The sequence below is a fragment of the Mauremys mutica genome, chromosome 3 (assembly GCF_020497125.1).
Source record: "Mauremys mutica isolate MM-2020 ecotype Southern chromosome 3, ASM2049712v1, whole genome shotgun sequence".
NCBI lineage: Eukaryota > Metazoa > Chordata > Testudines > Geoemydidae > Mauremys > Mauremys mutica.
In genome coordinates this window covers 102,894,265-102,921,206 of record NC_059074.1, presented here as the reverse complement: position 1 = coordinate 102,921,206, position 26,942 = coordinate 102,894,265, and the positions used below count along the sequence as shown (strand labels likewise).

At 43.0% G+C, this 26,942-nt stretch overlaps 1 protein-coding gene across 3 annotated transcripts; it reads left to right on the top strand.

Annotated features, from left to right (window-relative positions):
- Nucleotides 1-88: 88 nt before the first annotated feature.
- ALDH8A1 (aldehyde dehydrogenase 8 family member A1) lies at nt 89-18,157 on the top strand. Of its 3 annotated transcripts, XM_045010541.1 has the most exons (8): nt 146-281; nt 3,749-4,003; nt 7,720-7,867; nt 8,741-8,896; nt 11,935-12,084; nt 14,208-14,464; nt 15,343-15,504; nt 17,052-18,157. In XM_045010541.1, exons 3-8 carry the CDS (start codon nt 7,798-7,800, stop codon nt 17,502-17,504), a joined length of 1,248 nt encoding a protein of 415 aa, XP_044866476.1. In that variant the 5' UTR covers nt 146-281; nt 3,749-4,003; nt 7,720-7,797; the 3' UTR covers nt 17,505-18,157. The 3 variants fall into 3 exon arrangements, with proteins under 3 accessions (XP_044866473.1, XP_044866476.1, XP_044866475.1); XM_045010538.1 differs by lacking the exon at nt 3,749-4,003 and having other exon boundaries at nt 89-281; XM_045010540.1 differs by lacking the exons at nt 146-281; nt 3,749-4,003 and adding an exon at nt 4,159-4,179.
- Nucleotides 18,158-26,942: the final 8,785 nt, after the last annotated feature.

Here is a 26,942-nt window from a genome sequence, read left to right as displayed (position 1 = left end):
ATTTGCTGGGTGTCTCGCTCTCACACTGGAGAGGGAGAGGGAGAAAGAAGGGGTGGAGCTCAGGCTTGTAGTGTAACTAGATATGAGACCAGCAGTATAAGCTGACAGCTGAAAGAAATCACAGATTAAGCCAGCTGCTGACAATGGCTGGCCCAAAGACTCTCTTAGTGTTGGAGAACTTCATAAATGGTAAATTTGTCCCTTGTTCCTCCTACATAGATTCCTATGATCCATCCACAGGAGACGTGTATTGCAGAGTACCAGACAGTGGCAAAGAAGAGGTGAGTACAGCAGTTTCACTAACAGAAGGCGAAGAAAAAATGGGAACATCAGTGAAGTTGTTTGTGGGGTGGAAGGTGGGGAAATCAGGAAGAGGATTATCCTAGTGATTAATTGTTTAAATGAATAAATTCTTAACATTACTACAAGGCCAGGTAACATTGCTCCGGGAACAAATCCTTTTTGTCACACTGTTCACTATTGAAAGCTATGGACCAGATCCTCAGCTAGTGTCAATCAGTGCAGCTTCAGTTACTTCATTGGAGGTATGTCAATTACACCAGCAGAGGATGGAGTCTTGCAGAATGCAGGTTGAAGGCAATGGTCACGTCAGCAGTTTGCAGATGATAACACTGGAGTCAGGAAAAAAGGGGCTGTTCATCTCCCCTCCGTGAACAGCTCTGGATACACTGTATCCAAATTAATATCTTCTCTCTAAATAGCTTTAATTTCTACTACTATTTCAAAGGACTTTGCACACTGGGGCTCTTTCCTTGAAACAGGATCAAAATCTCACCGCCTGCCTGAGGTTTGATCTCTGCAGATCGATGTTGAGCGCTTAGAACGGGTAGGCAACCTATGGCACGTGTGCCGAAGGTGGCATACGAGCTGATTTTTCAGTGGCACTCACACTGCGCGGTTCCTGGCCACTGGTCTGGGGGGCTCTGCATTTTAATTTAATTTTAAATGAAGCTTCTTAAACATTTTAAAAACCTTGTTTACTTTACATACAACAATAGTTTGGTTATATATTATAGACTTATAGAAAGAGACCTTCTAAAAATGTTTAAATGTATTACCGGCACGCGAAACCTGAAATTAGAGTGAATAAGTGAAGACTCGGCACATCACTTCTGAAAGGTTGCCGACCCCTGGTTTAGAACATTGATATTGCAGGTGAAAAGATAACAAATCGTTTTAGTGCAGCTGCATGAATGTGATTTCTGTACAGTGCAGAAGCCTGCTCCAATCAACGAGAGCAGAAATGCAATATTTCTTTTTGGCTCTGTAATTAATCTTTGCTGCATGTTCTTTGCCACATCAATCGTTAGGGCAACGAGACACTCATATTGGAAACTGCCATTTAGTTTATGGCAAAGTACTGTTTATAAGGAACGAAATTAGAGGTGTGTACAATGTAATGCATTGGGTTCAGCGAGGGGACAGATGAACGGAAAGGAGTTATATTACACTCCAAGGGCTTTCAAAATGTTGACTAATAAGTGCTCAATATTGTTTCATTTTCAGAATAAGTGGTCTTTTTAAAAGACTTTTTACTGTACATGAATACCTCTTTCACATATGTATCAATCATGTTGATCTTGTTTTCCTTTTTCAGCAGAAACCTTTAGCACCATAATTTTGGTTGGGTAAATATTTGCAAGGTGCTGATAACTAATGGTTAAAGTGTAACCAGTCTGGCTTTGCTAGAATATGCTTAATGTAAAATCATGTCAGTCCAAAACCTCTTTGTGCTCGAAGAATTGTTTCTTTCATGCATAAACACTACGTGGGTCCCCATTCTGTTTATTCACATAAGCAGATGCACAAATAATTATAACAGTAACGGAGATTTGTGAGCATGCCAGAAAGACCTAACAAAAATAGGTTATGAGGCATCATAGCAGACTAAATTCTAGATATCTAAGTGTAAGGTAATGCATATTTGAAGGAACACTAACTTCTCATTCAGTTTCCTGAGTCAGCTGCAGCATACACCTTAGGAACTATACTTAGGCACCAACCAACTTAGGGTATGTCTACACTACGGGATTATTCCGATTTTACAGAAACTGGTTTTTTAAAACAGATTGTATAAAGTCGAGTGCATGTGGCCACACTAAGCACATTAATTCGGCGGTGTGCATCCATGTACCGAGGCTAGCGTCCATTTCCGGAGTGTTGCACTGTGGGTAGTTATCCTGTAGCTATCCCATAGTTCCTGCAGTCTCCCCCGCCCATTGGAATTCTGGGTTGAGATCCCAGTGCGTGATGGTGCAAAAACAGTGTCGCGGGTGATTCTGGGTAAATGTCGTCACTCCATCCTTCCTCCGTGAAAGCAATGGCACACAATCATTTTGAGCCCTTTTTTCCCTGGATTGCCCTGGCAGACGCCAAAGCATGGCAACCATGGAGCCCGTTTTGCCTTTTGTCACTGTCACCGTATGTGTACTGGATGCTGCTGACAGAGGCGGTACTGCAGTGCTACACAGCAGCATTCATTTGCCTTTGCAAGGTAGCAGAGACGGTTACCATCCTTATTGCACCATCTGCCATTGTAAATTGGCGATGAGATGATGGTCATCAGTCATTTTGCACCGTTTGCGTTTGGAAATTGGCGATGACGGTTATCCATCCTTTTGTACCGTCTGCTGCCGTCATGGGTGCTCCTGGCTTGCCTCGCTGAAGTCGGCCGGGGACGCATGGACAAAAATGAGTGACTCCCCGGGTCATTCCCTTCTTTATGTTTTGTCTAAAAATAGTCAGTCCTGCCTAGAATATGGGGCAAGTGTACTAGAGAACCAGAGAGCACAGCCGCTCCGTGTCAGAGCCCCAGAGATCCCACAGAAATGATGAGCTGCATGCCATTCTAGGGGGTGCCCCTGCAACAACCCCATCCGTTGCTTCCCTCCTAGTGACGTTTTCTGCTTAGGCCTGTGGGCTGCTGAACAAAAATGGGGAGGCTCTACAAAGCTGGGAGCTAGGGGAGGGGCTGGAGTCCTCCAGTGGAAAATATTGAAATACCAGGTCCAGTTGCCTGCATTTTAGGAGAGATATTAAGACAATTCAAACTGAAAATAAGCACCTACTGTATTAGAATTCAGTACTGGATCAGTGGCCATATGAGTAAGGCTATTCACATGCATAAGGGTTCGCAGGATTGGGCCCATACTCCCCACCGGACATGCGCACATATAAACATTCAAACAGCCAAAATCAAACTTAACCCTACTAAGTAGGTTATTTCCCCCTCATTCACATACAGGAATGCTGGTTCCCATGGATAACTAGGTCTGGCAAAACCCCTTTATCCTAAAGGCTCTTGCCCTCCTACAATTCCTGATGGAGAGAAACAAATTTACTTTACCGTGTGTACTTTGGCTAACATTTTAACATCCAGCTTTTTTTAAATTGTGCTTTGTCTCTGGTTTTTAGGCTGTTACTTCTACTTTCTTATATGGAGGAGGAGGGCAGGGGAAGTATGTATGAAAATAAAAATAGATTTATCATTACATTTTGATTACACACATTGTCTTTCTTGGCTCAGTTGTTTTTTTCCTTCTCTCTCTGATTCTTTCCCTCAATCAACTTCAGTCTATTTTCTCTATAATTCTTTGCACCTTCCCTCTCACTGTATTTCTACCTCCGTACCTCCTCTTCCTTTTTGTTTTCTCCTTAGACTAAGTCCCTTCCATTTCCTTCTCCCCATCTCTCATCCTTGCCCCCACATTTTTTTTCTTTTCCTCAGGCTGTCCTCCCCCTCGGCCTGGGAGAATCCCTTTGTAGTGCTCGCACCCCATCCCTATAAAAATCACCAAAATGTTCAGGGAGAGGGGGATCTCTGGCTGCTACATGGGGTAATTCGTTCTGGATCAGGCAGCTTCCTTTTCTGATGAGCTACTGAACTGAGGCATACAACATGGTGTGGAAGTGGCAGCGAAAAGAGGAAATGGAGAAGCAACCACAGCAGCAGGATGGCACCTAGTGGCGGAAGGATGGAAGAGTAGGTTATTTTAAAAAAGGAGTTGGAGGTGGGTCAATGTGGTCAAATGAACAGGGAGTCCTGAGCCCTGTGTTCTGTTTCTGGCTTAGCCAGTGACCTGCTGTGTGATCTTGTGCAGGACACTTCACTTCTCTGTGCTCCTATTTCTTCCAGCCTTTGTCTCATCTGTGTAAATGGTAAGTTCATCACCTCACCACAATGTATGAAAAGGAACGGTATGTTACAGGGGACTTTGATTTGAGTGACGCATGCTGGATCCAGTCAGCAGCTATGCAAGCAGTAGTAAAACACCATTAGAGTTCATAGAAGATAATTTCCTAACATAAACTGTATTGCACCCAATCCAAGGCAATTCTATTTTGGACTTCATCATGACAGATAAAGATAATCACTAACTTCCAGTCCTATGATTAATTTATCTTGATACTAGTGATACTGACCTGATTACATTCAGTATGGGCAAAGAGAAGGAAGTCCCAACCTGTGTGTGCACGTGCATGCGCCTTTAAAAAGGGCTAATTTCCTAAAGCTGAGGGAAATTGGGAAGAAAAATATAGACAGAAAAATGTGAATGAATATTGGGAACTCTTTAAGAATATTTTATTAGATGGCCAAAAATCATGAGTCCCCAATCAAGAAACGAAGCCCATTCTAGTTCAGTGCCAAAGTGAAGGCAGTAATTAGAATTTAAAAATACCCTATAAGAAATGGATAAAAAGAGAAAATACCACCAGTCGATATAAATTAGAAGCTATGAAGTATAAAAAATAGAAAAGGGAAGCTAAAGACACCAGGGAAAATTCCATGGCTGGCATAGCTAAGGACCAATAAGGATTTTTTATATATACAGGGACAAAAGAAATCCTATAAAAGGTATACTATACTGGAGATGGTGAAATTGTTAATGATTCAGAAATATAATATTTTTTGTTTTAGGAAAGAAGCAGGATATCATGTACTTATATTGTGAGGATGATGAACAAAGGATAATGAACAACATTAGTAACAAAAGAGGATGTTAAAAACATCTGTTAGGAATGAACATTTTTAAATCAGCAGATCTGGATTAATTGCCCCCAAAAGGACTAAAAGAATTGGCTGAATAGATCTCTGGCCCATTGATTTTCATTTTTATTACATCTTAGAATACTGGAGAAATTCTTGAAGGCTGGAAGAGTACTAATGTGCTAATATTCAAAAAGGGCAAGGAAGATAACCCAGGTACTATAGCCTGATATAAATCCCAGACAAAATAATGGAAAAGCTGATAGGGGAATCAGATTATAAAGAATTAAAGGATAGGTATATAATTGATGCCATTTAACATGGTTTTATGGAAAATAGGCCCTGACAAGCAAACCTTATTTCATTCTTTGATGAGATTACAAGTTTGGTTGATAATGGTAAGTGTCTAGAAGTAAAAGACTTTTGTAAGGCATTTGATGTAAAAGTGTATGACATTCTGATTAAAAAATTAGCACTATACAATGTCAATAAGCAGACATTAAATAGACGACAAACTGGCTAACTGACAGATATCAAAAAGGTAGTCATCAATTGGGAATCGTTCCACTGGGGGTATTTTTAATGGAGTTCTGCAGGGATCCATAATAGGCCTGATGCAATTCAAAATTTTCACCAATGATCTGGGAGTAAATATAAAATCACTGATGGCAAAATTTGTGAATGACACAAAGATTAGCAGAGTCAGGATGGGACAGTCGTACAGAGCTATCTGAATTGCTGGCGAAGCTGGCCCTATTCCAACAAAATGTTTCAGTACAGCCAAATGAAAGTAGTCTCTCTAGAGGTAAAGAACGAAGGCCTACACAATGTGGGGCTCTATCCTGGAAAGCAGTGACTCTGAAGAGAATCTCAGAGGCATAGAGGACACATAACTGAATGTGAGCTTCCAGTGTGATTCTGAGGCAAAAAAAGGGCTTCATAGTCATAGATTCCAAGATCAGAAGGGATCATTGTGTTCTAGTCTGCTTTCCTGTACCACACCGAACTTCCCCAAAATAGTTTCTAGAGCAGATCTTTTAGATAAATATCCAATTTTGATTTAAAAATTGTCATTGAGGGAGAATCTACCATGACCCTTGGTACATTGTTCCAATGGATAATTACTGTCACTGTTAAAGATTTCTGTCTATTTCCAGCCTGAAAACTGGGCTTGTCCAGGATTTGAACACAGGACTGCTTAAACCCTAATGAGACTCATTCCCCTAGACCAACAAGCCATCCGAAGCTTGGGTGATCCTTGGATGTATAAGTAGAGAAGTAGCACACAGGCATAAGGAAATGATTTCACCTCTATAACTAGCGTTGGTGACACTGATTCAGGAATCTGGTTCTGGTGTCCACATTTTTAAAAGAATGTTGAATAAATGGAGTGGGTACAAAAAAAGAGCCACAAAAATGATTTAAGGGCTGGAGAAAATGCCTTACAGTGAGAGACTAAAGAAGCTCAGTCTGTTTAGCTTATCAAAAAGAAGACTGTGAGGCGACTGGTTTACAGTGTATAAGTACCTACATGGGAAGAAAATACCAGGCATTAAAGGGCTGTCTAATCTAGCAGAGAAAGGTATAACAAGAACCAATGGCTGGAAGCTGAAGCCCGACAAATTCAAATTAGAAATAAAAATTTGTGCCTTGACAGTGAGGGTGATTAGCTATTGGAACAAACTACCAACTACATCTCTTGATGTCTTCAGAACAAACCTGGATGCTTTTCTAGAAGACATGCTTTAGCCAAACAGGGCTCAATATGGGGGTAACTGGGTGAAATTTAAGAGCTTGTGATACACAGGAGATTAGAACAGAAGACGTAATGGTTCTGTATTACCTTCCTCCTCAGAGGTTGGCAGAGGTCAGACAAGGTAATGGGAGAGGCACTGCCTCAAATGAGGGGCCTGTATCTGTAAAATGTACTGCAGTGTTCCTAGAAGGAGCTGAGATAGGCCATATATGAGGCTGCATCTGGGATGCTGTGTACTGTCCTGGGCACCTCACACTGGTAAGAATGAGAAACCCAAGTGCTTTGGAAGGGAGAGAGAAATTCTCTTGGTTTGGGGCATAAGTGAAGTTCCAAATGATAGGATTAGCATGAAACTTTTCCTTTGGGCAGGTTATTCCATAACTGTATTGCTTGCACTTTCCTCTGAAGCATCTTGTCTTGGCTGCTGCTGGAGACAGAATGGTGGAGTAGATGGCCCACAGGTCTAATCTGGTATGGCAACGCCCATGTTCCTAGACAGATGTCAGGAAACTGGAAGGAATTTGTAGAAGCACCACTGCAATGGTTAGCCAGATGAGAGGGACTGACATACAGGAAAGATTTTAAAGAACTAAATACGTTTCATTTGTTTAAATGACTGGGACAAAAGGAAAAGAGAAGTAACTTGTCACAAAAAAATGGAAGGCTTAAGCATCAAGAAGTGATAAAAAATGAGTATAACTAGAAGAAAGAAGAGTGTTAAATTTTAGGCAGAGTGGGTCAAGAAAAAATGCCCTCTTACTAATGTTGGTTAGATTGTGGGTTGTCTCTTGAGAACTTTGAGGGATGCCAACGGGACACACTGCCTGAGACTATAATGCAAGGCAGGACAAACTGACTCAAAAGATCTTATTCTCTCAAATGTCAATAGCTCTATTGATTGTTTTCCTCCCATAAAGCACTCTTGAAGTTTGCTGTCTCTGCTTTATTCTTTCAGGTAGAAGTTGCAGTCACAGCTGCCAGAGATGCCTTTCTAGGCTGGTCCTCCAAAAGCCCTCAGGAAAGATCTCAGATAATGAACAAGTTAGCAGACCTGATAGAGCATGACCTGGAGGCATTTGCACAAGCAGAATCAAAAGATCAAGGTAGAGGCACAATTTGTCCATCTCTTTGGCTGTCTGTCCCCAAATGAGGTTATAGAGAAGGAGGGTCTTGTTAAATATCGGGACTGAATCACAATGGCCAGGTCCTATTCTTGACTCTAATGCTGGCTGTCGGTGTGATTGGGTCAGTTAGAGCCAAATTTTTAAAGTTGCCACAAATTTTGTGTGCCTAACTAGGCAGTCCCTGGGTTTGATTTTCAGAGGTGCTATGTTTCTAAAGTTGGACACTCAATACTAGAGGCTGGTTTTGAAAATGTGGGCCTCTTAACTCCTCCATGCCTCTGTTTCCTTCTCTACAAAATAAGGATGGCAATACCTGCGGCACAGAGGGGCTGAGGCTAAATTTAATCAATATTCAAAAAGCACTTTGAGGTCCTCAGGTAGAGGATGCTGCCAAAGAGCAAAGCATTACCAGTCCTATGGATGTACTATAAAATCATCTATCTAATCTATAGTGGAAGTGGTGCCTAGAGGCTCCCAGACAAGAATCCAGGACCTCATTGTGCCAGGCACAATGCGTGCACACACAACAAAAACATGGTCTCTGCCCCCAAATTGCTTATCATCTGAATATCTGTTTACGCTATAATTTGTACGTATGCTATTCATGATGCTTTCCAGGCATCTAATTACTTCACCATTTATCATCACCAACAAAGTTCTTCCCTAGGCAGTGGATAGGAATCCTAGTTCAGGGCTCCAGTTTGATTTGGAAGCTCTTCAGAGCAGATGCTTGTCTTCCTGTGTGTTTACAGCAGTATGCACACTTATGGCATTATATAAATGTTAGTTTTTCCTCTGGGATAAAGTGCATGGTAATGACACAACAACATGCTTGTTACTTTTCTCTTTCAGGAAAAACAATTACATTCGCTAGAACAGTGGACATCCCACGGGCAGCATACAACTTCCAGTTCTTTGCATCTTCTATCCTTCACCATACCACAGAATGCACTCAGATGGACCACATGGACTGTATGCATTACACCGTGAGAACTCCAGTAGGCATTGGTGGGTGTTTTCAAAGGACAAATGCTGAAAAGCTCGGCAGATTGTCTGCCAAGAGAGGGGAACAAAATAAGAAAAAGGGGGGCCTTGAGCTCTGCTGCTTATTTTTTTAACTTCAGGCAGCATTTTCAAGGGCAGGGGGAGAAAGGATTATCATAAAGTTAATGTTTACTGCTTCTAGATCTCGTGCTAAGCTTGGATACTCCACTATGAACTCTGGCACCTGCATACCACAAAATCAGTGAACAATTACAACATTTATCTTAAAAAGTTCCTTCTTCCCACAGTAGGACATTTCCCATCCTCAAAATCTTCTGTGGACTGGTCCAGGCTGAGGTTGATGGTAAAGTGGAAAGTGTTGAAATCCAGGTGGAAGCTACAAGCTGTCAGGAACAGTATCCCTGATGAGGCCACAGCACACCTGGTGGCTAAGCTTTCTGACTTTGTCCTCACCCACAATCATTTAAGATTTGAGGACAACTTATACCTTCAAGTCAGTGGCACTGCTATGGGTACCCACATGGCTGACTTAGAACAATGCTTCCTCAGCTCTCGTCTCCTAGCGCCCCTCCTCTACTTGAGCTACATTGATGACATCTTCATCATATGGACCCGCGGAAAAGAGGCCCTTGAAGAATTTCACATGAATTTCAACAATTTCCACCCCACCATCAACCTCAGCCTGGACCAATCCACACAAGAGATCCACTTCGTGAGATCCACCCTATACTGGATGCATTACCAGTCCTATGGATGTACTGGAAACCTACTGACTGCTATAGTTACCTACATGCCTTTAGCTTCCATCCAGGATACATCACACGATTCATTGTCTACAGCCAAGCCCTGAGATACAACCGAATTTGCTCCAATCCCTCAGACAGAGACAAACACCTACAAGATCTTTATCAAGCATTCTTAAAACTACAATACCCACCTGGGGAAGTGAGGAAACAGATTGACAGAGTGAGACGAGTACCCAGAAATCACCTACTACAGGACAGGCCCAACAAGGAAAATAACAGAACACCACTGGCCATCACGTACAGCCCCCAGCTAAAACCTCTCCAGCGCATTATCAATGATCTACAACCTATCCTGGAAAACGATCCCTCACTCTCACTGACCTTGGGAGGCAGGCCAGTCCTCACTTATAGACAACCCCTCAACCTGAAGCAAATACCAGCAACTACACACCACAGAAACATCAATCCAGGAACCAATCCCTGTAGCAAACCTCGTTGCCTACTCTGTCTCCATATCTACTTTAGCAACACCATCAGAGGACCCAACCACATCAGCCACACCATCAGGGACTCATTCACCTGCACGTCTACTAATGTGATATATGCCATCGTGTACCAGCAATGCCCCTCTGCCATGTACATTGGCCAAACCGGACAGTCCCTACGTAAAAGAATAAATGGACACAAATCGGACATCAGGAATGGTAACATACAAAAGCCAGTAGGTGAACAGTTCTATCTCCCTGGACATTCTGTAACAGATTTAAAAGTAGCTATTCTTGAACAAAAAAACTTCAGAAATAGACTTCAAAGAGAAACAGCAGAAATAAAATTATTTTGCAAATTTAACACCATTAATTTGGGCTTGAATAGGGACTGGGAGTGGCTGGCTCATTACAGAAGCAGCTTTTCCTCTCCTGGAATTGGGAGTGGACTACATCCACCCTGATCCATTTGGCCCTGTCAACACTGGTTTTTCACTTGTGAGGTAATCCCTTCTCTTCATGCATCTGAAGAAGTGAGGTGTTTTACCCACGAAAGCTTATGCCAAAATAAATCTGTTAATCTTTAAGGTGCCACCGGACTCCTTGTTGTTTTTGTGGATACAGACTAACACGGCTACCTCCTGATACTTGACATATTTATATCCATTATTTTTGGAAAGCTAGCCACAAGATGGCACTGTCACATCAGAGAAAGTTTGAATGCATGTGTTTTAGAGCTATATGAATAATGGTGAAAATATTTTTATACCAGTTTGATTATTTAATACATTTGTTTAATAAATTTGACCTGTTTTAGTTCTCTTCCCATGAGCAATTGAGAATCTGAGTCTTACTGACCAAAAATGCTCACAGACATCAAATTTTAAATTCATTACACATGCTTGTGTTGGAACTCTGTTCCCTCATTCAATCATAAGAACGGCCATACTGTCCATCTAGCCCAGTATCCTGTCTTCCTACAGTGGCCAAAGCCATGTGCCCCAGAGGGAGTGAACAGAGCAGGTAATGATCAAGTGATCCATCCCCTGTCGCCCATTCCCAGCATCTGGCAAACAGAGGCTAGGGACACCATCCCTGCCCATCCTGGCTAATAGGTCCATCAATGGCTATCTAGCAACAAGGAGTATCACATGACCAATCACAACTAAGCATCATAGCTTGGGTTTCAAATATTTGTGATAAATACACAAAGTAAAAATATTCATGAAGATAGTAATTGAATAAATTTAAATAGCACTGCAATTTGAGGAAGTCAGTCTGTTCACTATTATTCTGGACTAAATTCATCAGGTAAATTATTCATTGTGCATGATGCACTCAGCTCTAATGTTTGACAAGAGCCAGAAGTGGCAATCAATGCATATTTGTTAAAACAAAACAAAACAAAAAATTTCAATTTGCATATATCATTGATTTGTGAATTCTAAACACTTGGACCTGTCTGTAGAGCATGAAAAAGCTCCTACTGAAATATCTCTCTGCTACGCTGGGACAAAAGTACAGCAAAAATCAGTTGTCCAGTTGAGGTGGTCAAATATATTTGCACTGTAAATGTTTGGCATAGTTTAGGTGGGTTATTTAGAAGGTGTTGGCCATTAGAAATGGCCCTTATTGTAGGGTTCACTGTACCATTAAGAATAAGGTAGGGGTGTAAAATTTCCTTCATTGTCTTGCCATACTGAAGCTTTGGCTTCCATCAGGGTAGGAGATGTCAAGCCTGGGCATCAGATTCAGATCTCCTGTCCCAATACATGTGGCCTCTTGATTTTGTCCTTTTTTTCCTTTGTAGCTGGTTTAATAAGTCCTTGGAATTTGCCACTTTACTTGCTGACCTGGAAAATAGCCCCAGCCATTGCATCTGGAAACACTGTCATCGCCAAGCCCAGTGAGATGACATCTGTCACTGCTTGGATGATGTGCAAACTTCTGGGTAGAGCAGGTAATTTGGAAACGCCTTCAGCACAGGGATCCCTGCTGTCTGTTGCCTCCTTTCTTGCAGAAGTTGGAAGGTGAACAGTGAATGAGGCAAGGGATTGCAGGAGGAGAAAGATAATCACAGGGTTAAGGCAATTGAATTCTTCCCTGGAGAACTGACTTTTATCCCGGTCTCTCTCCCATACCTTCCCTCCCCCTGCCACCATCTCCTCATCCCCATCTATTCCCTTCACCTCACCTCTGCATTCCATTTAGGCTGTTTCTCCCTCCAAAGTGCTTGGGTGCCAGCAGGGGGAACATGGAGAACATAGGAACAAGTCTGTCTGTTCTCAGTTCCTGTGCCTGGTGCCTCATTGATCCCGGGTAGCTGGGAGCAGCAATTGCAGAGAAAGTGCTGCTCTACCCCTGCATCCCCTGGTTGAAGCATGCTCAGTACAGATGGAAGCTTCAGAGAATAGAGCTGCCAAACTCTAAGGCTGTCTCTTCACTAAGAAAACCTGGCCACTTCCAGTTAACTAACACATGGTAAAATCCTAGTGAAGACAAGGCACTTAATGGTCCTCACACAATTAACAGGTCAAATTAACCCCTAGGCTACCCAATAGTCTTCAGTTCAACCTGCTAACTTGTGTGAAAGCTGCAAACACCCTTCTCTTCACTGATTTTAGTTCATGTTCATAGGCAGCAGGTTATATACTTTTGTGGTGCCTGGGCTCCAGGAATATTCAGGGCTAGGGGCTCTGCTCCACCAATATTTGGAGCTGGGTCTCTCCACCGGCCCTGCCTAGAGCGGGCCCCGGCCCCCGCGGGTCTCCCCCCTGCCCTGCCGCATCCCTGCCTGGAAGAAAGTGGCGCGTGCCTCTCCCTTGCCTGTTTGTGCTGCCAGAGTAGCACATTCCTATGCGGAGCCCCTCTCCCGGCAGCAACTGCTGTCTGCTGCCCCAGGGTCCTAGCGCCCCCATCCGCTAATGGCAGGGCAGGCTGCCCTTCCGCCCTAGCCCTGAGCCTCTCTAATGCCCCAAACCCCTCAGCCCCAACCCTCATCCCCCTGAACCCTAATCCTCTGCCCCAGCCCTGAGCCCCCTCCCACACCCCAAACCCCTCATCTTCAGCCCCACAGCCCTCACCCCTGCACCCCTTCCTATCCCCAAACTCCCTCCCAAAGCCTGCACCCCTCAGTCCCTCCTGCACACCCACCCCCTGTCCCAGCCCAGAGCCTGCACCCAGCACCCAAACTCCATCCCAGAGCTTGCACCCTGTACCCCTCCTGCACCCTAATCCCCAGCCCAGGACCTGCACCCCAGACCTCCTCCCCTCACCCAACCCCCTTCCCAGAACCTTAGGCAGGTGGGGGGTGGAGGTTGGGGGGATGGAGTTGTGGGGGCGGGTTCTGGGCACCACCAAAATTTCTACAAACCTGCCACCCATGTTCATGTTAGCCAGCTTGAGTTAAGAATACACTTTTTTTTTCCTAGTAAAGATTCACAGTTAACAAGCCTCCACTGACCATGTGCAGTCCGTGATTTTTCAGTGTCTTATAACTTGTCCCGATGGGTGCAGTTTTTCACAGCACCGGCAAAAGGCACATTTCTGACATCAAAGGGACTTCCCTGCCAAATTTCAAGTCCCTCTCCCCAAGTATGTAGGCACTAGAACTTCCCGAGAAAATGGTTGCAGAAATATCTTTCACATGGGCAAAACAATGATTTTTTTTAATTTTCAGAAATGGCTGAACTGTTGAACTGTTTTTGCTGAAACTTAAAAAAAAAAACAGAGAAAAAAAGAAGTGTATCAGTCTAAAGCAGACTGGAAAATTTTAGACCTAATGGTGAAAGTTTGGCATAAGTTATATCCCACTGAAAACTAGGCCTTATTATGGGAGGTGTCAGGCAACTTTAACTATTGGCAGGGCTACCAGCTCCACCTGTAGTAATACAAGAACAGAGATTAAAACCTAATAGTTCAATGTTTTATCTAGTTATTTCTCCTATTTTGCTCAACCACTCTTAAAGTCAAAGGCTTCCTCGTTAATGTAGCGCTGTTAGTAGTTTGCTGGGGGGAGTGCAAAATTAACCTACCTACCTCAAAGTAAAAGACATGAGTGTTTTGTGTGTTTGTTCCCATGAGGAATCCCACCGGGGGTGGTGAACATTGTGTTTGGAACTGGCCCCAAAGCTGGGGAGGCTATTGTCTCCCATCCTGAGGTGCCACTGATCTCCTTCACTGGAAGCACGCTCACAGCCCAGCGCATCAGGGAGAGGAGTGCCCCACACTGGAAAAAGCTCTCTCTGGAACTGGGAGGCAAGAACCCTGCAATCATCTTTGAGGATGCTAATCTGGACCAATGCATCCCTACCACTGTGAGATCCAGCTTTGCAAATCAGGTAAAGGGAGATGCTCCTCTCTTAAGCTTCTTACTTATTAAGTGTGTAAAGAGCAATGTGTGTGTGTGACTGCCTTTGTGCTTGTCTGACTCTTAAATAGTCAAAGGTATTTTGTTAAGATTCCATATCATTAGCAGAATGCAAGTAGGAACTTATGAAGCTGATGTTTTCATGATCCTAGCAGCAGAGAAACAATGATAGTAAATAATTTGATCTTCTATAGTGTCTTTCGTTCAAATATTTCAACACACTTTACAGTCCTCCATGGGAAACAAATTACTTATCCTCCTAGAAAGTCGGTAAGTTATTTATCTAGATGGAAACAACTGAGAGATCAGGTGACTTCCCCAGAATCAAATGAGTTTATACAAGAGACGGGAATAAACCCAAGAATTCCAGTCCCCTGATCCAACTACTAGATGCTCCCATTCTTTGTCAACATCTTCAGCAATGATCAGCAAGCCTATGAAAATTATTTCAGTGAGTGTGAAGATAACTTGGCAAGTCAGGAAAAAGAAGCATTTCCGTGATGTCACGGTAGTGATCATTCAGACATGGCAAGTAATGTTGCTGTGAGCCGTGATGGGGAGGATAAATAACCAAGACTTAATAATAAACTCAACAGTCAAGATGTCTACATCCCTTATTGAGTGACCACGTGATTTTATTATTGTCCCCGTGTCCTCTTTCTCCCCTTCTCCCCTCCAGTCTGTTTAGGACTCTCAATTTTGAGTGTCTTTAAATTTAGTTTGGGCTTTTTGTGGGGTAGGGACTGGCTTTACATGTTTTGTGAGGGGCGTAGCACATTTCTGGGCACTCAGAAGTAACAGTATTGCAACAATTGACAGTATCTTTGTTTCTCTCCTCATGTTTAATAGGGTGAAATCTGTCTTTGCACCAGCAGGATCTTTGTTCAGAGGAGCATTTATAATGAGTTTTTGAAGAGGTTTGTAGAAGAAGCCAGAAAGTGGAAGGTTGGGAGCCCCTCAGATCCCACAGCCAATATGGGGGCACTGATAAATAAAGAGCATTTAGAAAAGGTAACTGCAGAGGAAATCCTGCCTGAACTATAGTCACGTTTTAGAGATCCAGAAAAGATGACTTGTATATGACTGGGGCGAGGACCATGTCATCTTCTGTGTTAGGACCATGCCAGTCACACTGTCATTTCCCCATAAATGATCATTAAAAAGTGTCTGATGATTAAGGTATCTGCTGTGTATGGGTTAGGTTCACATCGTCCTAGGAAAAATAAAATCTGCGAACAAATAATTTTAAACTAAGCGATCAAGCTGTTGCTGTGAAAGTACTTAAATGAATCTAACAGTGCCAAATCAGGCAACATTTTCATTGACTTAAGTGTTGGGCCCATAGCGATAACTTATTTGCCTCATAAAACAGCGTGCATTTAGATTGCAGCATATCTGATTTGTAATGCAACTCCTGAGGAATGTAAAAGCAGAGTTTATCTGGGATACTGAGTGGCTCTGGGGATATTGGTAATGGTATATACATGGAGACTTGTAGTCCACAAGTTCCAGGAATTCCACTTAGGCCATGAGTGGATGATAGTAGTTACCATCTGCTGGCTGCTGTGTGGTTGATGTGAAATGAGTATAATGGGCTCAGTCAGTGGTCTGGAGATCAGGTGTCCATATCACAAAACCCACTGATGCAAATGGCATGATCTGGTAACATGCTGACAATCTCGCACAGAAGAGAAGGTTCAAATAGGCTGAGAGACTGATCTCTTCCTCTGGGCCCTCCGGGTCAGTGATGAGATGTATTGGTGGATTACCCTACACTGTCGCTGCCTATGCTGTACCTGTTCTGTGGCTACATGGAGGACTTGAGTCCCAGGGAGTCTCTCTGGGCACCTTTCAGGGTTTCTTTCACACACAGCATTTAAAAGAAAGGAGCAAAAAAAACCTCAGTGATTTATCTGTGGAATTCCTAGAGTGGGGGAGAGCACCCAGTAGTTTCAAAGCTTTAGATAGAACAAGATCAATAGCATGACCTCTATGCTCAAGATAGCCTATGATAGCAGCAACCACATAAATTGTTGTAATGGTTTATTGATCGTGTTTTCTGTTGTGCTCATCACTGTAGCATCTGAGTGCTGTGACAACATATAGTGAGCTTCCTTGTATGGTAGGAAAAGGTAATCACTCTCATGTGACACATGGGGAAACTGAGGCAAAGAGAGGTGTGGTGTATTGACCAGGGTCATAGAGGAAGTCTGTGACACATAAGGGATAGGAGCCAGGTCTTCTGTGCTTTAATAATGTGACTATCGTTCCATCCCTTCAAAACATATTTAGAGGAAGGTACAAATTCATGTTTTGGCTAGCAGGTTAATGAGAGGAAAGGGAACAGTTTACTTACAGGGAAAAATGCTCTGACTTCTTTTTACATATATTTGGCTAAAAAACCTAGGGAATGAGACCCTGTCATTGGCAGGGGGAAAATGCCAACATGGATCAGTGGGAAATGCTCCTAGATTCCATGTTGGTTTATCCGTATTGAAAATGTGAATTTTACAGCATTTTCAGTCTCCCACATTGATGTTTTACCCTCCCCCACCCAGGTAAAGAATTATGTGAAGAAGGCTCGAGCTGAAGGGGCTAGAATTCTCTGTGGAGAAGGAGTGGATTCTTTGGCTCTTCCAACTGGAAATCAGAATGGCTATTTCATGCTGCCTACAGTCATTGCTGAAGTCAAGGATGAATCCTGCTGCATGCAAGAAGAGATCTTTGGTCCCGTGACGTGTGTGGTCCTGTTTGATACGGAAGAGGAAGTGATTAAAAGAGCCAATGGTGTCAAGTATGGCCTGGCGGCCACGATATGGTCAAGCAATGTGGGGCGTGTTCATCGTGTGGCCAAGAGACTGCAAGCTGGCCTGGTGTGGACCAATTGCTGGCTAGTTAGGGAACTGAACTTGCCATTTGGTGGGATGAAAGCCTCAGGGATAGGCAGGGAGGGAGCAAAGGAGTCTTATGAGTTTTTCACTGAGGTCAAAACCATTACAATAAAACACTGAAATTTGCCCATTAAATATTTAAACAACCGACATTTGTGCTTACAAGTGTCTCTGGGATATACCAAGAGATCATGGCCTGCTTATAATTAATTTCTATAGAAATCCATTTGTTGACAAATACCAACTAAAGCTTAAGATGCTCAGCCCCACAACTGGCAGCAGAGAAAGTAGATTCTGTATCCTACCCAAGCCACAAACCTGATTCTGAGGGTTCAAGGAGATCTTGAGGATTCCAAAGTTAATTCACCATCTCTTTCTCAAGCTGGTCCAGTAAAAGGTATTACCTCACACATCATCTCTCTCTCTCTCATATCTTGGGACTTATATGGCTGCAACAACACTGCGAATAAATGTCCCCCAAAAAGGCCGATTAGTGACAGGGTGATAAATAATGATGGTTGTGGTCAACAAATCACCTTGAGTGACAAAGACACAAGCGAGTTATGATGTTATGTTCTAATAGGAATAAACATATTTGCTCTCTAAATTGTTCCCATGAACAATACGTTTTGTACTTTGATTGTGTCATCAGACTAGAACTAATGAAATTTCACACTAAAATCCCCAAGGCAGTGCTGCTTATCTGTTTAGTTGTGCTAAACTCTAGAGCCAGGATATTCCTGCAAAGCACAAATAAAGCAAACATATTTTTATCGTAACTCTTTTTTAAAGTATGTAGTTGTATTGTCATCCTACTAAAATGGTTATTTTGATGTTATAATGTTTCATCTAGATTGCTCCTATGCTGGTATTTTTCACATTCCTAAAAGTAATTTGGCTGGCAGAACATAGTCACAGGTATGCCCATTGACAAAGCCTGGAAGTGACTCATTTTCAGCAGCACTGTTTGAAAAAATTGTCAAAAAATTTTAAAAAAAAACCCACTTAAAATTAGCCTATTTTTCATTTTCAGGCTTCTGTGAAAATGGTCCATCTTGCAAAACTTTCCCATTGGTGAAAATGGAGTTGAAGTTGGGCAAAGTTTCTCTCCCACCCCAAGTAAATGCCAGTAGACATATCAGAGCAGTTTTCGGTGGCGTGTTCTTCACATTTTGAGCTGGATTTTATCACTTGGTTGAAGTTGCATGGTGGCTTTCAGGTTCCATGGCCATTTGACTAACTTTCTCATGAATTAATCTCAGGACTAATTTTTTTGTGGGGGAAGAAGGAGATATTCCCCATGAACACATACAAGTGTTGAGTAACCAGAGATTGACCATATAGGGGAGTAGCAAATTATTGCTCCTCTACCTTGAACAGAGAAAACACAAGGGAAAGGATTCAGGATTGTCTAGGAGAAGGGTCTTTTTTCAGGCCCTGTTGGGAAGAGGGGTAAGGAGTTGGGATGGGGGGGCCGAGGTATACCTGGTAGCAGTAACTCAGGTAATGTTTAGAGAAGCGTTCAGACTTTGAATACTAATTCATAATTTACTCTGAACCATTTGAGGTTCCCACATGAGTAGTTTGATATTTTCTTCATAGTGTTAAGGCTGGATTACTTTGCACACTCTGAAATGTATGTTTTCTAAGGAAGCTTTTACTGCATGTAGCTTGGCTATGCTAATGCTAGGATTTGCATCCTTTTTCTTTTAAAATTGAAAGGGTCCAAAGGCTGGTCTAAATTGCCCCAGTCCCTGTGTATGCCCCCTTTGGAGATGGGAGATGCAGGGTATAATTGGCTACTTCATGCTCCCTTTGTATTTCTTTCATGGTGTCACAGGGCCAAAGTTAGCATGGGCCCTTCTCAGGTTGAAAAGCCTTTCGTCCCAGTGGGCTGCTTTGTCTGGTGTGTTTGCAGTTTGTGACCATATGGTGGCAGCAGAGTACCGGTACGTAGTTCATTTGTTTCTCCTTTTCTGTTGCTGACCTTGCTACCAAAAAAATTAACAGTTAAAAGGAGTCTGCTGGTAGTATACTGAACTCTTCAGAAACCCTGTTTTGAGGAACCAGATACTTCAAGGCTGTGAAACCACTTAATCGGAGGGCAGATGCCCTCAGTATTGAGGCCTGGCACATCACACAGAAGGCTAGTTTGAAGTATCACCTCAGTCTTGCCTGGGTGCAGCTTTGGTGAGCTGCTTTCCCCCAGGTGTGGATTTTGGCTGAGCATTGAGCAACCTGGGGAATAATGCTGTTTCCCATGATGTAAAGGAAGTATCTGAGTGTTATCTGTGTGCTGCTTGTCCTTCAGCCCAAGATGTCTTACCAGCTCCAGGCACAAATACTGAGTGGAGAAAGGTCGACTGAACCTTGCAGCAATCTTCAGATGAGGACTATGTGGGTGGTGCAGCACTTGTCCAAAGTGACCCTCTGGGTTCACTCTGAAAGAGAGAACCTGAGCTAGTTCAGAACTTCTTCATTCACCCCTGCAGCATCTTGAAGACAAGAGGAAATTGGTAATCAGTGGTGTCTAATGCCATGGGGAGGTTAAGGAGGTCCAGCAGGCTAGAGTGTATATGATACTTCCCTTGTCTCTGGGCAGGAGGAGATCGTACACCAGAACAATAAATACTGTCTTTGGTCCACATTTTCCACAAGCTCTAGCTTTCTTCCTTCTCACTCTGGTGGGTTTTTTTTTGGTTGCAGATCTGATTAAATAAATGGAGGTCTCCACAGTCAGAGGGCTGGGACAAGGCACTTTGGTGATAATATGTGTGTAGCCAAAGTGGTCCCCAAACTTTTCACAGTCCCTCCCCTGCCCGGGGAGCCGGGGCCAGGAGCAGGGCCACAGATCCTGGGGGTTGGGGGGAGGGGCACAGACAGGGGTAAGGGGGCTGAGTCTGGGGCTGCAGCTGGGGGGAGGGTCTTGGGCTGGGAACGGAGCCACGGCCGGGAGCAAAGCCGTGGCTAGGGGTTGAGGCTGGGGCGGGGAGGGGAGCAGCAGCTGGGAGCCAGGGGGCAGAGCGGTGGGCACCGAGTGGGACTGGGTGGTGCTCCCTCCTCATCCCCCACGGAGGCTGATCTGGACCCACCATGGCCCCCCGGAACATTCCTCTGCACCACCCTAGGGGGACTTTCCCCGTAGTTTGGGGTGCTGTAGCTGTAATCAGGAAGTAGTTTTAGTATTCACTTATTCTACTATTCCTTGCCCTCTTGGATGAGTAGAGTTTCCTATGTGTGTGTTTTGGAATTCAGCAGGGTCCAGGAGTTGCTGGGATGGACCATGGTGGTTGGTTTCTTTTTGCCTTGTGATGAGGAAAATTCTTATTTCTGCCTGGGGTAGGGTGGCAATTCTTGTGTCTCTACTGTCCACCTCCAGCCTCAGATGGCAGTTAGCAATATGGGCAACTGTGTGTGGGTCTGATGATGACTTGTAAAGTGGAGAGTTCAGACAGGGGGCTGGCCTGCTGTAACCAAGTGCTATTTACACGGAGATTGAAGTCTCCCAAGTTACTAAATCGTGTGAACTTCATTTCCACTTCTAACAGTTCTATCACAGCTCCTCTGGGCTGAGTTCAGGGTCTAGAAATGTATAGAAAAGCAATGTTTGGATTAATCTTGCCTCTGAATTCAGATTACGTGGATGCACTCAAAAGATTTTCTTCGGGGTAAACTTTTCCTTTGTTTGAGCCTGCCAGAGAATAGAATGGTGACTCTGTCTCCAGATTTTCCTCCCTGGGTTTGAGGCTGTGGTTAATAAAATACCCTGAAGGACAAGCTGAGCTAACACCAGGCCTGAAGCATCGCTCTGCCAGGTTTCTGGGATGCTGTCTGGGGTGGGTGACTTGGAATTTTCCAACCCTATGGTGATGTTTTATTACAGACTGCCCTGACTGGCAAGAGAAATCATGTGAACGTTATGAGGATTTGTTTAATTACTTTTATGTAAGCCCTGAAGAGCTTGTCCATCTGTTAATCCTTACAGATGGCATAAGTACAGTTCTACTTAATGCCCAGAGATTATCTCACTGGGGTGAGATGATTCCTATACATAGATGTGTAGCTGTGTATGCACCATACTGTACAATGGTTAATTAGGGCTTTTCTGTTCTGCATCAGGGGTTTTCTTAACATGTTTAGATCTGTATCCACTTGAACCTGCTGTGTTAGTGGTCATATGGTGCTTGAAAAAACAGGTTTGCTTGTATATATTGTTGGCAGGAGTGTGAAGGGAGACAGGGTGTATACAGATTTCAAACTGTGTTACAACTCTGCCCCTACAATCTTCTCAGCTTTGACAAAGGCCAGTCCTTTTGCTTGTCTCCTAACTATGAAAATGGGATCCAACCCCCTCCCGTAACAGACATTTCCCATCTAGTGGTAGGTATGGAAGACAATGGCAGGGATATGGAGTCAGAATTAAGGTTTTTGTGGAAACGTAACTATGGATTTCTAGGCTTTCAATGCCTGGCTTTAAAATTCATCTGGATGCAGAGCTAAGCCCCGCACCTGTGAGGCCAACGCCTAAGACTTTCTTCTTCCAGTAGAGAAGTATAGAGCTGGAGTCCTGGGGGACTAAGATGACCTTAGACCTGCCACAATACTGGCCTCCAGAGACATACGAATTAGTCTGTACTAGACATGGGTGAGTATTTGCTGAAAACCTACCAAGCCTGTAGAGGATAGAGTTTCAAATGTCCACAGTGCTTGCCTTTGAGATCGTCATTCACTTGATACACAGCTAAGCATTTGAAAGGGTTTGCTGGGCTACCGGATTCATGATGTTATCCTGTAGGGGGATTGGCTGCATTACTCTTAGGCAGTTGTTCTAACTGAAGAAAAATGCAACAAATTTGGGACCAGTTTCTAACCCCTTCACTCATGCTCATTGAGAATTTCAATGAGACCACTTGAGGAGTAAGGTCAGACTCAGCATAAGTAATAGTATCAGAATCTGTTCATGGATGTTTCTAAGCCAAGCCTCTCTTGAAAATATCAAGTCAAAAGACTTTTAACCCCTCCCTTCTCCGAGCACCCTCTCTCCCCCCCACCCCCGTCATGTTTTGCAAAACATTATTTTCTGGCAAGAGACAACCCGCAAAAAATGTCAAGTAGATAAGATCAGTTCTAAGAAGTTAGAGTACTCGATAATGAGCCTTTTAATGGAATGATCTTCAACTCTGCAGTTGCTACCATAATAGAAATGTATTGGAGTTGATGTTTTTACTAAAAAACCAAAACAATCTTCCCCTGTCTGCTCCCTCCCCTGCAAGTTGTTCCAGGTTTGGAAGCATAACATTTTAAAATCTCCCGTGATACGTTTTCTTACAACCTTTCCAAAAATATTGACGTTTTCTACCACTTGGGAAAACTACCACAGAAGATCCTAGGGTATATTTGAGCACCAGAGATGCCATCTAACTTTCATGTTGTCTTCTATCCTGCCACCCCGAATGTCTGTTACCTGGACAAAGGAAATTGATATTCCCTTTGTCCAGGTGAATTAGATTTCATCACCATCTTTAGATGTTACCCAACAGCCTTTCCACTGCTTGCTGAGGTGCCTTCTTTACAGAAAAAATCTCAGGATGAGTCCAAGCACCAAAGAAGCAGGTTTTCAGAGTTCAGCGAGAGGTAAGGCGAGAAAGCGTGGTCCAGTGGTTAGAGTTCTAGCCTGTGACTTAGGAGACCTTGGTTCAGTCCCCTGTTCTGCCACAGACTTCCCGTGTACCCTGGGACAAGTCACTTAGCCTCTCTATGCCTCAGTTCCCTTCTGTCAAATGAGGTTAATATCACTGCTCTACCTCACAGGGGTGGTTGTGAAGACAAATACATTAAAAGTTGTGAGGTGCTCAGTATCAGAACTAGGTGATTCTCTGAACACTTGTACATGTGGGATTCTCAATTAATGCTAATGGCAGGTTCCAGAGAAGCATACAGAAATTCTAAGTAATTATAGACCATTTATCATGGAGACCTAAGAAGACAGATATATTCAGGAAGTACTAAACATGTCCAATTCATTCTGAGTGCCTGAGTTAATAGAGAAAAGACAAAGCCGCCATTTTAATCATTCATTTTCCTCCTCCTTTGGGAGCAGCACCAGTTAAAGCAAGGGTTTACTCAGTATTACAGGGAGAGTTCCTTTTTCTGTAGCATCAGTACAAGAGCTAGGCAAAAATCCCTCTTGCTGCTGGTGGAAAAAATAACATTTTCTTATACTTGTGAAAAAATCATTGTCTCGATTTCTTAAAATGGAAGACAAGAAAATATGTATGTGGTCGCTTGGCCTGAAGAGGATTAATTGTTTGCCTACTGAAAATTCATGCTTTTGTCTTGGGAAGGAATGTCACAGCATTTGCTGATAGAAAACGCTAAAAATCAATGATGGATTCAATTTAGGTGCCAGTGCTAAAATATCCTTGTTTTCATGTGATAACTGGGACTAGATAATTTTGCCCATGTTTAATCACTATATTTCAGTCTCTCTGCCCCCACCCCCAACCCCAACAAGATACTGTAGCTAGCATGCTATGTATTGTACACAGAGTAGCAATGATAACACAGCTATAGAAATTTGATTAGGAAGCTATCCTTCCCGTGCTGCAGAGTGTTCTCAGAATAGAACTAGGTTACTGCAGAGCAGAAGGAGTTCTTTTGTAGCTCATAATTATATTCCTACAGTTAATCATTTTTTCAATGCTGACAGCTTTCCCTCTTCACATGCACTGTGGGAAGAGTCTGCTATCCTGGAGGGTCAAGTGTATCTTTGGGCATCTCTGTGGCTCTGAGTCATATTGCATGTGATGGCACTTGGGTGTACTACAGTGATGACATGCACAAAAGCCTGTTCCCAATCAAAAAGGATTTTGTGACCATATGTTGCTGAGAGTTTTTTCCTAAATCAGTTGACTCTGGGGATGGTTGCAGGCCATTTCCTTCACTGGGGCAATGTTCACATAACTCCTCCTTTGCATTAAAAAAAAATTAAAATTCTGTATCGTAATGCTGTAGTAAGGGGAGCACCTTCTCCAAAGCCTGGATCATGGAAATGTAAAAACTGCATAGACAATACCTTCATGCAAGTAGTCCAAAGGTTTTACCAATAATTACATAAACCTTTGGATCAAGGTATTAATTATAGGTGGGTAAACTGAGGCATTAATCAATATGTCTGCAATGAGAAATTTAAAGGCCTGAGACTTTCCCCTTGGCTGATCTTTATCTCCTAATCTGGTTTCTCTCTGCCAATTGAAAAGCAAAACAAAGCATAGCTTCAAATGGGAATGTTTGTTTTATTCATGTTTGCAGTGTTGTACCTGTGTTGGGCCCAGGATATTGGTGAGACAAGCTGGGTGAGGCAATATCTTTTATTGGACCAGCTTCTGTTGGTGAGAGAGACAAGCTTTTGAGCTACATAGAGCTATATGTTTGCACAAGGTTTAGCACAATGGAGTGCCAACTTGGTTGGCTTCCAGGCACTACCATAATGTAAATAAATAACTCGGAGGAAGAAGATATTTATTATTAAGTTCAGATGCTAGAGGAACTCAAGAATGTAAAAACATGGAGCCAGATTCTCAGCTTGTGTAAACTGGGGTGACCTACATTTGATCAGCTGAGAATTTGACCCGTATCTTTTTTCTAGACTTCTGTGATAGGACCCACCTCTCTCTTCCTTCCCGTATCTATTCAATGTTACTTTCACAGTTGGGGCTAGAGATGGGCAAAAAATAATAATGTGTCTTGAATATTCAGTGAAATAGTGAAATGAGTGTGCTCCAAGTATAAACTTGTTTCTTTGTTTGCTTTCCACAAGACAATTGAATGATAGGCTTACTTTGGTCTTTCTCTTGGTCCAAGACACATTCACTTATTAAGATGCCCCTCACACATGGAAAATGTGCATTTCCAACCACACTGTTTCTGAGGTTTAGCTGAAATGTTACAGTTTATGGCATTTTGGCAACAGGGAGTGAACATTCTGTCCAGGAGCACAGTCTGAGCAAGAAACTGCTCTTTGGCCTGATAACATACACTTTTTTCTCTTTCTTCCTCCTAGCTATTCATATTTTACCTATGCTGTCACACACTTGGATGTACTTTCAGTGTTGTTTTGCAACCATTTCTGACTAGTGTTAGTCAACACTGTGAATTCTCTGCTGAAGTATTCACTACTCCTGGAAAAGAGCATTCTTGACGGGGGTGGGCATGTAGTTTAGACAGAGAATTATTAGTACTTATTATTTGTATTACTGTAGCACTTAGGAGTCTTAGTCACGGACCAGGGCCCCATTGTACAAACACAGATCAAAAAGATGGTCCCTGATCCACAGAGCTGACAAGCTGAAGTGGGTTTTAGCCCACGAAAGCTTATGCCCAAATATGTTAGTCTCTAAGGTGCCACGAGTAATAACTCATAATTAGTTGACAATTAGTTGTCGTCATAATCTCCAGTGCAACCACTTGTCAGGAACACAGGATTATGACTTCAACAGAAGAAGTGGATCAGTTCTTAAGAAAGAAAGTTCCTGATTTTATGTAAATCTCCTTAGTAATAAAAGAAGCGGGAGTGGAGGAAGCATGGCAAGAAAATAAACAGCATTGTCTTAAAATAGAAAAGTGTGTTTCTCAGGTACATCAGGCCCTTACATGTATTTACACCTATGTTAAAGCTTCTTGGTGTAACGGGGCCAAAGTGTAAATGAGAATCAGGCCCAGATAGAGATTTTTTCAGAAGAGTTCCACAAGCAGCAGTGGCCCTTAGCTTTGAAACAGTTTGAAGCCTCTATCCGGGCTGGCCCTGGTGTGTGAACACACAAATTAAAAAAACCAGTGCTTCATATTAGAGTGTGTGACAAGAAAAACATTGCAAATCTGCAACAATATGGATTTCATTGCACCACTGACAGAAGAGCTGCTTAATATACTTTGGAGCAAGGAATTAGGGATATGGAAAGAGTTTCACTTCATTAACCAGCCATCAAGGACTTTTTGGCATGTGACAAGGGTAAATCTTTAGTGCAGAATGTGCATGGAAGGGTGGTGGAGGTGGGTTGTTATTAAACGTGATAGACGTCAAACTAGAACTACCTCTATACTTTCGTTGAAGCCTGAGCCAAAGCACTTCTATGGCACGATCATTGCTCTTTCTTCTAGACCACTCAAATATTTGCTCAATTTAAGTTCAGAAATTAGAATGCCTCTGGGGCACTGACCTCATCTAGACCCTGCATGCCTTGGATGGCATCAGGAATGTTACATGAGCCAAAAGAAGCCGCCTTCTGGCCTAGCTAGGAAGAAGGAGCTGTGTTCTCTTGTCTAAACTGGAAGTTGCCCTCTGTATGTCTTATGCCATGCCATACAGGAAATCTGTTTCCTCTTTACATATACTCCATAAACTTTTGCATATGCACCTGTGGGCCTCATCTGAGCTTGCTGATGTAAAGGCAAAACTTCCAGTGACTACTATGGGAGCAGGCTCAGGGGCCTAAGTTACTATGCTTGCCTCTGTAGAGAGACCATGATCCACCCTTAAACGCTGCTGACAGGATACGA

What these genes read in the sequence shown, in the direction of transcription:
- ALDH8A1 (XM_045010538.1), top strand. Translation starts at nt 144, where the DNA reads ATGGCTGGCCCAAAGACTCTCTTAGTGTTGGAGAACTTCATAAATGGT. An exon ending in CAAACTTCTGGGTAGAGCAG is followed by an intron (nt 12,085 to 14,207) that starts GTAATTTGGAAA and finishes TGTTCCCATGAG; the next exon opens with GAATCCCACCGGGGGTGGTG. An exon ending in ATAAAGAGCATTTAGAAAAG is followed by an intron (nt 15,505 to 17,051) that starts GTAACTGCAGAG and finishes TCCCCCACCCAG; the next exon opens with GTAAAGAATTATGTGAAGAA.